The sequence below is a fragment of the Tauraco erythrolophus genome, chromosome 2 (assembly GCF_009769465.1).
Source record: "Tauraco erythrolophus isolate bTauEry1 chromosome 2, bTauEry1.pri, whole genome shotgun sequence".
Taxonomy (NCBI): Eukaryota; Metazoa; Chordata; class Aves; order Musophagiformes; family Musophagidae; genus Tauraco; species Tauraco erythrolophus.
Window position 1 is genome coordinate 87,832,833 of NC_141466.1, and position 15,383 is coordinate 87,848,215.

General features: G+C 37.8%; 1 protein-coding gene across 1 annotated transcript; it reads right to left on the minus strand.

The window, feature by feature from the left end:
• Positions 1-7,958: 7,958 nt before the first annotated feature.
• GNG4 (G protein subunit gamma 4) lies at positions 7,959-14,881 on the minus strand. The gene is made up of 2 exons (XM_009986020.1): positions 14,786-14,881; positions 7,959-8,087 (listed from the first exon to the last, which is right to left on the minus strand). The coding sequence occupies exons 1-2, from the start codon at positions 14,879-14,881 to the stop codon at positions 7,959-7,961; spliced, it is 225 nt and encodes a 74-aa protein (XP_009984322.1).
• Between the last annotated feature and the right edge of the window lie 502 nt (positions 14,882-15,383).

Consider the following 15,383-nt stretch of genomic DNA (forward strand, 5'->3'; position numbering starts at 1 on the left):
CTCTGACATTGTATTCAGACAAAGACAATTCAACTTTCCTCAACTCACTTTTCTTTACAGAAAGGTGGAGCTTCAATTTTCATGTCCTCTCACAAAGTGGTCACTTGAGCATCCTAGTGGATGACCAAGTTACCATGCCTTATTCTAGAGAGGGGTAAATTACAATATCCTTGTCATCTTCTGGAAAGAAGGTGTTGTTCAGTTGGACCTTTTTTAATCAGCCTAATCAGCACAGGAGTTCATAACTACCATACAAAATTGGCTTGCAGGACATCACAGTTATCCAAACATACCAATACAGCAATTATAAATTTCACAGTCTTAGTTGACTCCTTGTCATGTTCAAGACAATCAGAAATATAAATGGACTCAAAACTGCCTGTACGGTAGCAGCTAAATCTTGGCCGGCACTTCTCAGAGAGTGAACAGGGGAATGTCTTGCAGAGATGTGGAACAACACCAAATATCCAATAATCAGGCAGCAGCCAGCTGGTGGGGTTAGCAGCTAGCATACAGCTATTTCTAACAAGTTGCACAAAGACTTCAGGATGTGGGTACGGAAGAGAATAAGGTTTATAGGAAGTCCTGCTGAGACCTACAACAGCAAATACACTTTTTAATCATATGCCTGATGAGTCAAGCTGTTGGGAGGATTACAAAGGAGATTGGCCACATATTATTTATCATTTCATTGTTATCTATCATTGGATAGGTAATATGCAGGCTGTATTTCATTTAAAAAAAAAATTACATGACTTGTTGGTATTTTCCCCTCACGATTCTTACCCTGCTTTAGGATGGACGTGCTCTGCTGAAGAACACACCAGATCACTGCTTCATCTGTTGCAGAAGATGTAAGGTGAATGAGGTGGGACCATGAGATAGTGTCACAAAGTTAAGGGTCGTTGCTGCTTGGGAGAACTGGGTTCTGTCATTGCCTCTGTGCAATACCAGCAAAATCATGAAACTAAACATTTCAAATGGCTTTTTTCCCTTAGTTTCTGCGTGTTTGACTTGCAAAAGTCACTTCAATTTGTAGAGCTGAGGATTCATAGCTGAAGCATAAGCAAATGGGAACGTTGTTTGAGACGTTGAAAGAGCTAACTACTCTGAAGAGGCAGGTACTGACAATCTCATCCGTTCTTTTCAGGCTTTACCTCAGCTTCCCACTGTATGATGGGAATAGTTCCACCCTTGCATTCCTCCAGGATACTGTGGAGATACTTTACGAAGCAATCCGTGACGAGTACCACAGAGAAGCTCATCAGGGAATAGTTCTACATTGAAAGCAGAATTTGTGAGTAAATCAGGCCTGGGGCTACACAATGAATAAAGACACCAAAATAGTATCGAGTAACTGCTCATTAACTGAGTGTTGCCTATACTGTGCCTTGTGGGAATTCCTGCAATGGCAATCTGGCATAGCGGCGCATACAAATGAGAGAGGCAAATGGAAGATGCATAAGCAAATTTAACTCTGACATTTCTTAAACGAGTGCTTAACTTAGCTTCTTTAATGGACTTTTAATGTATTTTAATGCATTTATTCAGATTCTGTTTAAATATCCTCAAATGTGTTCCTACCTTTATTGCAAGTTATTTGTTTGGCTGGTATGGGCAGAACTGTGAAGAAATATAATCACTTTTTACAGCCTTCTAATTTCTCATGAATTGGTATTTCATAGTTGCTCTCTATAGTTATTTTCCAGATTCTGAAGCAAACTCCCAGAACAAAACATTCACGTGCTGTCTGAGAAAGAAGAAAAGATCTCAGAGAAGCTATTATCTATAACATTCTTTATATTCTCAAAGTTTCTGTTGAGGTATTTTTTCATGAGGCTCTTAGCATCTGAAGTTTTTTCACTTGATCTTTTAAGGCTATGACTAACATATTCATATCAGCACTGCAGATATATATATTGGAAATCTGTGTGTTGTGTTCTGATGAGTAGGATAAAAGCTGGCGTGCTTTCCAGGGAGAAACCTCTCAGACCAAGAACCATGGTAGCAAACAGTCTTTGCAACAAGAAAGCTAAGGATAATTTTACAGCCAAAAGTCATGTGATCCACACTTGCCAGACAGAGGCTGTTACTCCGTAAAGATCTTTAAAGTAACCGCTACTTGAAAGGTTTTTTTAAAAGTCACAATGGTTCTTTTCTATAAAGTTTGGCTCATTCCTTCCTTTCACTGGAAAAAATTGTGCATCTCTTTAGAGCACGATATAGAAAGAATGAAGGGCTCAAGTAAAGGGCTAAAGTTCAAAGGCACAGCAGGATACGGTAGTGAGAGACTACACAACAAATGGATTTTGTGGAACAGGTGGTCTTTTGAAACGCATCCTTAAGCCATGCCCAGGGCATTTTCTGTAAAATGCCATTCTAAGTGTAAGCAGTGGCCTAAGCTCTGTTCTGGCTGTATATTTATGCTGTGGCATATAAGGAAGTATTCGGCCTGGACTCCAGTAATTGGAAAGAACGCCAGCAGCCAGGAGCAAAGTTTGAGTGTGAAGGAATAGCGCAGCTGTCAGTTGCGTGAAAGCTGTTGCACAACTCTGCAAAGACGAAGGCAAGATTTTTAGCAGCGCTGGGGGCTCGCTCAGCCCTAGAGCCAGGCCTTACTGCCGTTTGCGGTCACATCACCTGCTCAAGGGAGCAAAAGGCAAAAGTGTAACTGGTGGCACAGTGGCAACGAGGAACAGGCGTCCGAGTTACACGTGAAACCGGAAAATGAAATTCAAGAAGGGAGTACGCAGCAACTCCAACTGATACATACAAAGATCTCCACAACTTTTTAAGTGGTTTTTTTAGCTAGAGACCTGACCTATTTAACCAAATCGTGCATTTGACTTTTGTCTTCTCCTAAACTGAGAAGCTTGGAATGGAAGCGTGAGGTTGAACCACCGCCCAGCAGTACCACAGTGACAAGCCGATGCCTTACACAGCGCAGACCAGGCAAACAGACGTGCTGACTCTCCATTTCTTAGAGTAGGTGTATTCATTTAAAATCCCCCTTTGAGGTCATTTCTACCTCACGTTGATATTTTTTCCTGTTTCAGTCGGCTCTTCATCACTTTATCAGTAGGTGGCAGTAACAGACGATCCTGTGCAATTTCTACTTGTAATAGGAACTTGGGAAAGAAAAGACCTTGTTTTAGGGTAAAGCTGCTCGTTTTGTTTGTTCACAAGTGTGAGTGGTGTAAATGTACTTGACAAACTCAGACGTACATCTTTCTCTAACAGACAGAAAAGTTGTTCCCATACCAGTTCTGGCATTTATGGCTGTACTTAATTTAATAGTGCTATAACGCTGAATTCAATTAGATACAAATATTTATTTCAGATATCATTCTCCCTAAAGATTAAATATGCAGGTGCCTGTAACATTTTATATAGTACTTAGTCTGGTAATTTTGTCGACTATTTTTCACACATTACAGTGCTATTCAAGTCAGTCTAATGACTTTAAGTATTATTAGCTTTCAGTACAAGAAACCTCTATTTCTTAGGAACCACTCCTCTCAAGTTTCTTTAGCCTCCTTGACAAAACAAATCCAGATTCTGATGCAGACCCAAAGGAGAGCCATAATTATGGCATTTTCTAGGAGAATTTTTAGCCCTATACAATGAAGAGAGAGGAAAAACTATATAATCAGGTCCTCCCAAAGTACATCTTTTGTTACTCCTTTGATATCAGAAATCCAACTGGAAAAATGACTGCTATATTAAAATTCCAGGCTTTAATACGCACCTTTACAGACTGCTTTTCTTACAAGTGTTCTTTCCTTTTGCTGGAGCTGATCCTATTGCAAGTCACTGCAAAAATGCTTTGTTATAATGTCCTTCCAAATCATTTGGCAACACCTCCTGTGTTTACCTTTGCATCACTGACAGCAAAATTTTTATTTATTTTAATCTATGATGTGATCTAGAATAGCTTAATTTAAACTTCCCTCCACTTTTTCCCCTCCTTTGACCATAGTTTTGTGGAGGCTAGCTTGAAAATCTTGCCTGTTAGCACCAGGCAACTGCCCTGCTACTAATTTAATACATGGTGTAGGAAGCAAAGAAGGGGAATTTGGTACATAATAAAAAGAAGGGAAATATTTTTCAGTATCAAAATGGTAACATTTTAAATTCAAGGTAAACCAAGGAGATTAGTATGAGAAATGCAAACCAGCCAGCCCTGCAAGTGCTACATTATAATTTAACATTAATCCACCACTGGGAAGTTTCATTTCATTTCATCAGAGCAGCAAGCACTAGGATACGAAGAAAGGATTGCTAATAATATGTCGAAAACTCCTTGCATCCAACTTCTATTCCAAAGTTCTCTTTCCATGAGATGACAGCCCCAACTCACACTGGTAGCAGCAAGCAAGCATTATTTTCTGGGCCTGAAATACGAAGTGACAAGCTTAACGGCATACAAAATAAACCTGGGAGAGAGGAGAGTACAACACTAGGATGGCAACAGGCCTGGTCTTGTTCTCCTTGAAGTTAGTGGGAATCAAATCAGAGAGTTTGATAAAAATAAAAACTCATTGCTTCAGCATACAGGATACCTTACTGTGAGACAAAGCCGTATTTTGGATGGCAATTTATCGTGCTATACTTCATAATATAATATCTATTTATTTTTAGAAAAACGTCCAAGAACTTTCAGACATTTTTCGTGTAGAGTTTGAGGCAAGATGTTTGAGCATGAAACTCAACTATCAATAGCAGATTATCTACACCACCACAAAGGTCAAAGCAGCAAAGCATATAATAATGACAAAGATTTTTTATGGTGCGGAGGGATTGGAGGAAAAGACATTCTTTTAAATGTTGATTCGTGGATCAAGCTGGTATAAAAAACCACGATGACACCATTCTCTTCCGAGAGTCAGTATTTTGATGGTGTTTTTGAATAAGGGCATATATTCTCATGTGACCCAAAGCTGTTACAATTATTTTGAACTGCTGATCTTCCAGGTGTGCTTCCCCACTTTCCCTTCAAATTAGTAATTTGGCAGCAGTATATATTCATTCAAGGAAACGGTAAATAAGGCCCAGTGACACTAGAGAAAGCTGTCCCGTTTTCCAGTAAGGAGTTATGCTTATATAGTTTAACCTCTTCAGATACATTATGGACATCTGCTAAAATAAACACAAAATTTACAGTACTCCATGTGTTTCCTTTTTTAAAATTAGAAGCACGAAATCATCTTAATAGATACAAAATTTTTTACCTAATCAAAGTTATGAACTGATGAAAAAATCATAAACATGGGAACCAGCTATTAAAAACATAAGAAGTCTAACATGTTCATAACTACTTGAAGAAAAATTTTGGAGAAAAACTTCAGGTCCAACACAATGACATTCCCCTCTTCTGAATAATACTACCAAATTTTTGTAAATGCAGCTCTTGTAACTAGCAATGCTCAAAACTACTGTGAAATGTTTCAATTTCAGGACCTCAGACGCTAATACTAATTGGAAACAGAAAGCAAGCTGTTTGCAATACTGTAATAAGCTGTGGCAATTCTGTTATTTCAGATGGGAATGTTAATGATGAGCCACAAATGCAGTTGTTACAAAGCCTTTGAGAATAAAGCTGTATGCCCTATGTTCCCCTCCCTTGCTGTTCCAGTTAAAATCATACATGCAGAAGGACAAATGAAAATGTTGCCATGGTGATCAGAGCATGTAAATCATGTACAGTGGAGGAAGGATTCCCTAAAGAACCTTAATAAGCATTTTGCTGCTCCTTTTTAACAAATATTTTCAGAAAGCCATTTTTATTTCACTGTCAATAAAATAGCTACTCAGTTAGCTGAGTCTATTCCACTACCTTTCAAAATAAAGCTTAACACACCATGCATTAAAAAATACTCTTGTTAAAAGTTAGGAATGGGAATCTTAAGCTGAGAACTTTGAAATAGGAACCAAGGATGAACCTAGCCAAGACAAGACCTGTTCAAGACATCTGAATGTTTTTCAGAGTAGGTACTGTGAAGCAGCTCTCTGCCTACTAGACTACTGATGTCTTCACCTGGCAAATTACAAACCAAACCTTTAAATGAAAGCCATTCCAAAAGGCTAGAAGGAGTATTAGTTTTTTACAATAATATTACAAGAAGTAAATTAACATGGAGGTTCTGTGTTAGCCAGAGGTGGTGAACGAGCTGGCCAGCAGCAGAACCACAGTTAAAAAGCCATCTGCCTCACGTGACCAGACTGGTAACTGAATGCCAGTTGGGCACAGCACATTATCCAAGTTGATCGGCAAAGAAAATAAAACCCGTATGATGCAGACATCTTGTATTTCCCTGGTACAAAACAGGACAACAAACATTGATGGAAACTGCCAAAAATAAGCTGGAGCAGGTACGTGCACTTTGGACTAAACGCAAACAGCTTCATTCACTAAATTGCCCTTTGTCAGCACCAAATTCAGCATTTAAGTATATTCCAAGGCCCTCAGTTCCTCAGCTGGTCTTTGCCTTGCAGGTACTTAAGATGCTCACGGAACACAAGTCTGCGCGGAGGAAGCGAGCTCCATTATGAGTGGCTCTTCGGAGCCTCGACTCAGTCAAACTAGTCCAGTTCTCCAACAAAATCATCTCCTGCCTTACGCGCAGGGCTGACTTCACAGGCGTTTCCAGGGAGTGACATTTCCAGTATACAGACACACTGTACATATAAAGTACTGCAGTGAGGGATCTCTCCTATATATCAGACCAGAGAGGAGCTTTCACTTTTTTGGGTTTTGTTATTTTTTAAATTTTTTATTATTATTATTGGTGGGTTTTTTTTTATTATTGTATTGTTTTTTGTTATTTTAAAGAGAAGTTTTTTTTAAAAAGTCTATAATGTAACAGTTGTCTCCATCAGATGCCTTGAATGAGCTTAATTTTACTTATTGAAGAATACAGATCAGTCACATTCCATATCACATTCTTTTCCCCTCACTGCAGTCTAAACAACATTAAAACAAAAAACCTCCCAGAACGTCCACAAATTACTTGCTGATAAGCTATCTCATGACTAATCTCTGGCTACAAAATACACAAACTTAATGTCTATCAATGGCACGGTGGTCTTGCAGCATATTCTAGAACAACTTTCATTTACCATTACTCTCCATCCCCATAAGTCTCCCTCTCATGTGCAAAAGGACGTAGAGAAGCTGCTTAGAAAATGTAATCCCCCTCTGCCGTGTACTGATCAGGGCAGATTTACACCCTCCACCAAGACCATTGGGAACGGCTGATATATTAGAGTTCAGTTTACTTTCTAAAATAATTTAAATCATTATAATTCAAAATAAGATACATGCAGTCATGTTTTTCTACAGTTTTATTGATGCAGTCCTGGTGTGTAGCTATACATCTTGATTTTGCTTGTAGTTACAATGCTGCTTTACTAAGATTGGTTTTGTAGTCAAGCTTATTACAGTCTTCACAAAATATACTTCTAAACACCACTTACTGCATAAGACTGATCATTCCAAACATCATAAATCACTGGAAATTTTTCCCAAATAGTGCTACTTGAGGAAAGGTCACACTACTCTTTCTAGATCTAAATTTGTAAAGGCAAATGAATTAAATTCACCTTCCAGAGAAAATAAGAATGTTAAAAATAGCTTCAAGAATTGGTATGACTCATTTAGGTCTCAGAAAAATCTATGGCTGGCAAAGATATCTACAATTTGATACTGTACTCAATACTTTAAGACCAAAAGAATCTTTATTAGGAACTGAAATTAAACTTGTACATTGGTCTGAAAGAGAAGAATTATCTTGAATTTTTATTTTATTTATTTTTTTTACCAGAAAACGCACTACTTTCTAAAAATATTGTAGTTACAGGCTAAGTATTGATCTCTGAAGAAAAAAAAACACTAAAACTGAAAGCATGCAACACTGATACCAAATTTTAGCAGAAGAGATTTTTAATTGAAAACTGACTCAAAGGATAGTACAAAAGAGTTTCTTCTCCCTAAAGGGATTTTCAGATGCAGGCACTGGAATAATAAGGGGATCTTCTCCAATATGAGCATCACAATATGCCAATAAATCCGCTGCAGCCTTGGATACCTAATAGAAGAAAAGAGAGAGCTACAGTAACACTTAATTCTGAACCAATCTGCATTGCATAAAATATTCTTCATATAACATACGATAATGGAGGCTATCATAAAATGGGAGTAGATTGGTTCATCCTTTAAATGACTAGAGACCACAACTCTGAATTTGCTCTTACAAGGCCTAGTAATCCTTACGTACATTTTAGCTAACAGAGTGACATGAGATGGTATCAATTTATATGATTCGTGTTCAGCTGTTCCTTTCCATCCCAAGGAAGGTCAGGAGCAGATACTCATTAAAATATGTGTATGCTAACGGCCCATAAGCAGTAGGTTTCTTCTTGAAGCGCGTGTTTCTGTAGAGGCTGCCTGCTTCAGCTCTTATTCCCAGTCATTGGTTGTAAGGTTTTCCACAAACTCTCTACCTTTTGCTCCTCTGGATGCAAAACAAACATATAGTTCTTCAGGCACATGATTATGGGATTAAAAAGAAATAATAAATCAGGAGCAAAACTTGATCATCATGTGTCATAGCTCTCATTTAAGCTCTTTTCAATGAAGTCAGACTAATATCTTCTGCTTAGTAAGTTATTATAAGTAGTACTTTATTCATATCATTGAACTTGAGCATTACCTTAATATTTTTTATCTTAATATTTTTATACTTCTAAAATGAACAATTCTGAAGTCTCCAAATTCAAAACACTGGTTTATGCTTACTGAAAAGTCCTACGGAAATGTAACTGTGTTGGCATGCAAAATATTTTGCATGAAATGAAAAAGAAAAGATTAAACCATTTCAGCTGTAGCCGAAACCTTGTAACCTTTGCAGCTTTATGCCATAAGAATATTGGTGACATTAGGCCACCGTGACTCTTTCATTTTTTTCAAGAATTTAGAATGTATATACGAAATATTTTTGTTCTGCTTAGTTAGCAAAATATTTACAACTACCTGTATCTCTTTGCTTTGTTTAATTATTGTGTTTTCAATATTATGATAGTTGTGAAAGGGAGATAATAAGTCTTTACAAAGAAGTCTCTTCTCTGAGCACCACGACAGCTCCTCCTGAGTCAAACACCGAGGTCAGCATGTTTGCACAACTACAGTGAAGAGGAAAAACAAATCGGATTTCTGCTATTTTTCTAGCAGGTGTGTCATCACTGCTAGCTTTAGCTTCCCCATGCTCTGCTTGCTTTGGCATGAGTCCAGCCTGTAGTAGGCTTCAGTGTAAACCTAAGAAGTCAATGGGTGTTAGATCTGGATTCACATGAATTTAAATTAACTTCTGGAAGAAAATAACTGACTTTTTGTATTTTAAACATCCTCTAAAACATGTCTTTGTAGAATGCTTAAATCCATGAAGTACCGGTGGTTTGCACCCCAGCATAGACTGTCCCCCTTGCAGAGGAAGCAAGGGTGTTCAGGCTACTTAAAATGAGTTTGTCTTTGAATTGGCCCGTAAGACAAAAGAGTGGGCAGAGGCACTGAACACCAGATTGCTGGGCCAATGCAAAGCAGAAGGCTGAGCACTAAACTGAGCGAATCGGCAGAGATATTCAGAAAGACCAGTGCTTCTCAAAAGAGAAGCAGCTCAAACAAAAATGTGTGGAAAATGACAGACTTCAAAGTACAACGAAAGGGCTGTAATTATTTTCAGACGTAACTTCAATTAGCTATTTGCTAAGTAATGACAAAAGAATGAGGCTTAGGGGAAGAAGGCACTGTCTAGAATACAGAGGTAGAACTGAAATGAACAAACAGAAAACTTCAAATGAAAATTGGGAGTATGATAGGATTCCAAATTTACTTTCAAATTTTTAAAAAGCAGATTCTCCAAAGAAAGGCACAATGTAGATGGACTACAAAATTCCTATCAAGTCCCAAAAGGATCAAAAGACAGAAAATATATTGTCTACCTACAGTACCTACGCTGTACCTCAGCAAAATATAAACTAGCACAGAATGCATCCACTGAAGAGGAGGTTAGTATGTTTCCAGTAAATTTAGGAGGAATGCACCACCGCAGCGTTTTGGAGAAGTGTTTCCAAGTAATGACAATCACCAGTACGTTCATAATTATTTAACATATTCACTTTTCTATTGTCCTTCAAACTCAGCTGCGTGTCTCAAATTAAGGCAGTTCTATGCTCTAATTAATTTATTAGCTGGTCTTGAACTCTTGCATTCAAACAGAGTAAGTCAAAGTCAGAGCCACAGGTGCCCACAAAAAGCTCAATGGCATTTTCAGTGCTATGTCATCATAAACTGCTGTAAAACCTAATGGGGAGCTAGTCTAATTCTCTGGGTCCCAGAGAGAGGGTTTATTAAAGATGCCCAGCACATTTCATCTTCAATTATTAAGCTAATGAATAAGTTACTTTATTCATGAAAACAACAATCTTTTTAAGTAGACTGACCCTACAGGAGCAGAGAATCAACACTGGACTTCAACAGACTGACCTTCCCATAACTATCTTGTTTGTTCCATGTATGGATAAGCAACATCAGCCTGAGTATACTGCTTTAGTTTGATGGAAAAGAAGTACAATTTCAATCATCATTCTTAGAAGGGATAAACCCAGTAATAACATTTTCCAACTGTTTCTTTACATATTACTGTGCTTTGACATCCTATAACATTAAAAAGGATTTTCACTAGCAAAAACACAGCACAAATTTTTGTTATCTAACTTGTCCTCTAATGCTGGTTGGAATGCTGTGAAGCAGAGCAGACACTTCCTTTCATGTCACAGCATTTATATCACAAACTAACTTGCTTTTAGACAAACCATAGTACAATTTAAAAGAAAACAAAGCTGCAAGAAGGAACTGAGGAACATGAGGAACATGATCACATTTCAGCACATTGTCACAAACTTAACCTGTACTAGGCCATGTATTTTCATCCTTTAAAAAAAAATAAAAGGTTTGGGGAGGAGAAATCCTCCCATCGGGATTACAGTAGTTATAAAAGTGAATTATGGCCATTTCTTCACTAAAAGTGGAGTAGCTCAGGCTTGCATAGTGGAATAATGACCACTCACTACAGGGAGTTAAGTTAGCTGATCCCATTCCAGGAGCAATGAAAACATGGGTTCTCGTGGCTGTGAGCAGTGCTGGAAAAGTCAGGACCGTGGCCAAAAAAAAAGAGCAAAATACAGTGTTGCCTCCAGCAAATTTCCTGCTCGGTGCTATTATTCAGAACAACAGTGGCGGAAGACCTCTGCATGGAGCGCTGCATTAAGCCTACAGCAGAGGTGGCACGCAGAGGTTGCCTAATGGCCAATACTGTGCTGTGCTACTATACAAAATAACCTGCTGATCATCCTGTTTGTCTCATGGAAAAAGTTAAATGAAGGCCACTTTATCATGGCTTTTACTCACCTTTAGGTTTATTTCTAGCTGAATAATGCTGGACAGTTTCAGAATCGCTTTTATTAAGCATTAAAATAAATGCATGTAATTTGAACATTCAAATGAAGCTAACACATTTATCATCTCAGCTCTCCTACGTAATACAGCTTGGTCTGCAGATTCAAAGTAATTCATATACACTGCAGCAGTGGCTGAAGAAAAAAAATCAGACTCCAGTTTGACTGATGAATTCTAATTCTAATTCATATTCTAATATGAAGTTAACTTTTAATCTTTTAAAGTGCATAGATAGAGGCAACGGACTATATAGGTATCACACTCATCTCATGTTTTATACAATTATTTTTATTCTGTGTCTGGTCATCAAATTACCAAAAGGAAAAAAAAAAAACAAACACAACAACAAAACACTCAACACTGATGCTTTAAAGAATTCATCTCAGGAGGACTGTGGAATTTTACCATTATATTTCAGAGTAACAGAGGTGACAAAACCACCCAAAGTTAGAACATAATCCTGTTAGCTGCACTAATAATTATAAGCTTCAATGACAGGGCAAAATGCTGCAATTACTATGTCATCTGTCTTGTCACGGATTGGGACTAATTACCATCCTTGCGACGACACCCACTCTGCTTATCCTTTACATCTAAAACAAAGAGATTCACACACACTTATTGGCAATCCCACTGCTTATCTCCCAACACTATTCAGAACCAGTTAGGAATATTTTCTCCTTTCTTAAGAAAAAAGAAAATGGAATAATAACTGATACATTAAGATTCTTAAATGTCAGAGCACTCCTCTTTGCTTTTCTACTTGCAAAGAGAAGATAAAATAGTGCTTTATTTTGGGGACAACTGTGATAAAGCACCAATATTATCTTTGCTTTCTCAACTTCACCGCTAGCATCTTTGGAAGACATATTATTCTACTAGTCATGAGATTCATCTGATTTCATTTGATGTTTCCTAGCTTGGAATCTGCACCTCCTACTTCCTACTTACTTCTCAATTATAAACCTAGCCATTCCTTCTGCGAGGAAGTAAGGCAGGTTCAATTCACAATCCTTCCAGGATTCTTATGGTTTACAAAAACCCACCACAGTAATACTCCTTCCAATTACCCATCAACACACCAATAACTTTATCCTCCCCTTTTAAGTTGTTGTGTTTCTTTCACACCTCAACAGCGAGTTGTCTTTGTGGAACCTCAAAACGCTGCACTGCTTGCTGCTCTGACACAGTGGGGAATGGGAAACTATCGACATACTTCTAACTGCAAGATTTTAATTGGGCAGCTACCGTGCACAGAAAACAAAGTGCCTCTGTAGTAGAAAAAATGAGCTGGAACTTCTGATTTCCCTAGTCAATAATGCAGGTCTTGTCCATTATGGGAATAACCACTTGGCTATAGCTACTTGCAAAACAGTGTTTAATTAAATATTCTGGAAATTTGAAGATCTTGAGGGAATAAAAAGCCAGCCAACCTCTTCTCGCAATCCCTCATATACTTGTCCAAAGAAATTCTAGAGGTCAAGACATAACCATTTTGCAAATGGTATTTTGTTTATGTTAGTATAGGAACCGTCAGAATACTGAAACTCATCAGATTTTCTTTGGTGTCTTTTTGGTCCCAGGCTGTTTTGAAAGGTGAAATAATTGCACTTTCAAGCTGTTTTTAAGGTCTGCCACGCTTGCTAATAACTGTGTTCTCTTTAATTACACTAACTGTAAAAATAACCCATGTCGTTCTTACATATGTAATTAAGAATGTTGTACATCTAACTAATGAAGCTATCTGCATAACTCGGCTAATGATGTGGTATGTGAAAGTGACCACTGACTATAGAAAAGCAAGTTTAAGACAACCTACTAAGTACTGACAATTTCAAACTCCAATAAACTGGGCCATGTTTTTTCAACCCTTTCCTCTGCCACTCACACACACACCCATTCCTTCTTGTCCTTTCTGTTGCTCGTGCAGCTGCAATACAACCTGAATCAGGGGACTAACCCCACTGAACACTGAGAAGGCAGACCCTCCCTTACTGAAGGAAACGGAAATATTTGTCCCTGTGAACAGGCATCTATCCTGTGATGAACTTTTCAAGACACCGTACAAGGTAGAAACTATAGTTTTGCAAATTCAATGGTCTTACAAGACATCGCTAAAACTGCAACAAAATAGAGCAACTGGGATTTCTATTTTCATATAAGCAGGATTGACTACTCATGTGAATTGCACTAATATTTCTGAATTATAAATACTATCTTTCTAATTAGTGAGTTCATGATCTGACACTAGTTTAAAATCATAATTATATATTATTATCTCCATGCTGACTACATGTAGCATTTCAGCACACAGGATGGATGGACAAACAGACTGAGTTTAAGACTACATGAAGAATTTAATGCACAACATTTCTAAACTGTCTTACTGAGTTTGTAACCCCAGTTACAAACAATCACAGTTTGTGATAACTCAGTTACAGTTGTTGCAGAAAAACTGATCATTTAAATGCATTCCTCTTTCTAGTCTCCATCTCTAAACTCTTCTTACTTGTAAAGGCTAGATTTTTCATCTAACTATTCCATATTTTCAGAGGCAGAGAGAGAGAGCACGTGCAAAAAGATGAGCATTGCTTTCCTAAAACTTTCTGTGACATTATTAGTTTTTAGGTGCTTCATTTATTAACAAAATTTTAGCCTAGTGGAAGGCAGAATGACAGGGAAGAAGAATCCACAGGCTTCTCTTGTTAAAAATGTTGAGGACCCCTGTTTAATCTAAAGGCAAGATAAAATCAAATCTTCACACACGACAAGGCTATCAAGGGTGAAGAATCATAGCTGAACACATTGCAATCATACATATTTTTTGTGTAATAACATCTGTGCTAAAACAAAACAAAGCAAAGCAATTCAGCTTGTCTCATCATTATTCAAAAGCATTGCAATATCTTAAAGACTTATTCCAGTTCTTAAAGGAGAAGAACTGAGAAACCTGAGCTGCGCTAACATTCAGCTATAGGAGACAAAGAAGAGCACCTGTTCATCTGCCAGCTGATTTTGAATATTCCACAAAATATCACTTTCGACAGATGTAAAAAGCACTCATGCAGAAGCAGACTAGGAGCCAATCTTTGGAAACAGCTTCACTATAACCAAGCAGTTAGTATCTAACTAATTCACAGAACTGAATATTGTTTTATAGCTTGACACAGATTTTCTTCTTAGAGCTGATCGAGTCTTTCTGCAATATTAAAGGGAGGCTGTAACACAAAATAGTAAGTGAATTCAAAATATCAACAGTACGTCTAAGTTTACCTTCATCCTATCCATGTATGCTTCCATTTTTAATTGCTCCACAGCTTTCCTGGCTTGAGATATGTTGGTTGTACTGTTTGACACTAGTTCCTTCATTTTGTTTTCCCTAGAAGAGAAAAAGTTGAGACAATTTAAAAGTACAGATAGCAAATACAGCAGTCAGTGAGAGGACAGTTATATGAAATCTAACCAGCCCTTGCCTACCACATTGATACTGCCAGACTGTAGGTCACAAATACAAACCAGACATCATTTACTGCTGGTCTCTTGTTCAATAGCCCCTTTATTGCATTACATATTTGCATGCTCCACTGCCAGCATTCAATCTGAATTCTGCAAACAACATACAAATGCAGAGTACATGGCCATTATTTCAGCGTAGAAATGGTTTCCCTGGTTCAGATTGCCAACACAGAACAGCTGTTCGCAAAGAGACCTTGCAGCCATTATGCAGTTTGGCTCCATACCCCAGTTACACCTAGTAACATGAAAACAAGTTGAGAATTGTGCACAACGGAAATGAATGCCATGCTGCTCTCACCAAGCATCAGAGAGAAATTTTAAGATAGAGAACGAGCCAGAATTCTGACTATAGATT

What these genes read in the sequence shown, in the direction of transcription:
- GNG4 (XM_009986020.1), bottom strand. Translation starts at nt 14,881, where the DNA reads ATGAAGGAACTAGTGTCAAACAGTACAACCAACATATCTCAAGCCAGG. An exon ending in CATACATGGATAGGATGAAG is followed by an intron (nt 8,088 to 14,785) that starts GTAAACTTAGAC and finishes TTCTTCTATTAG; the next exon opens with GTATCCAAGGCTGCAGCGGA.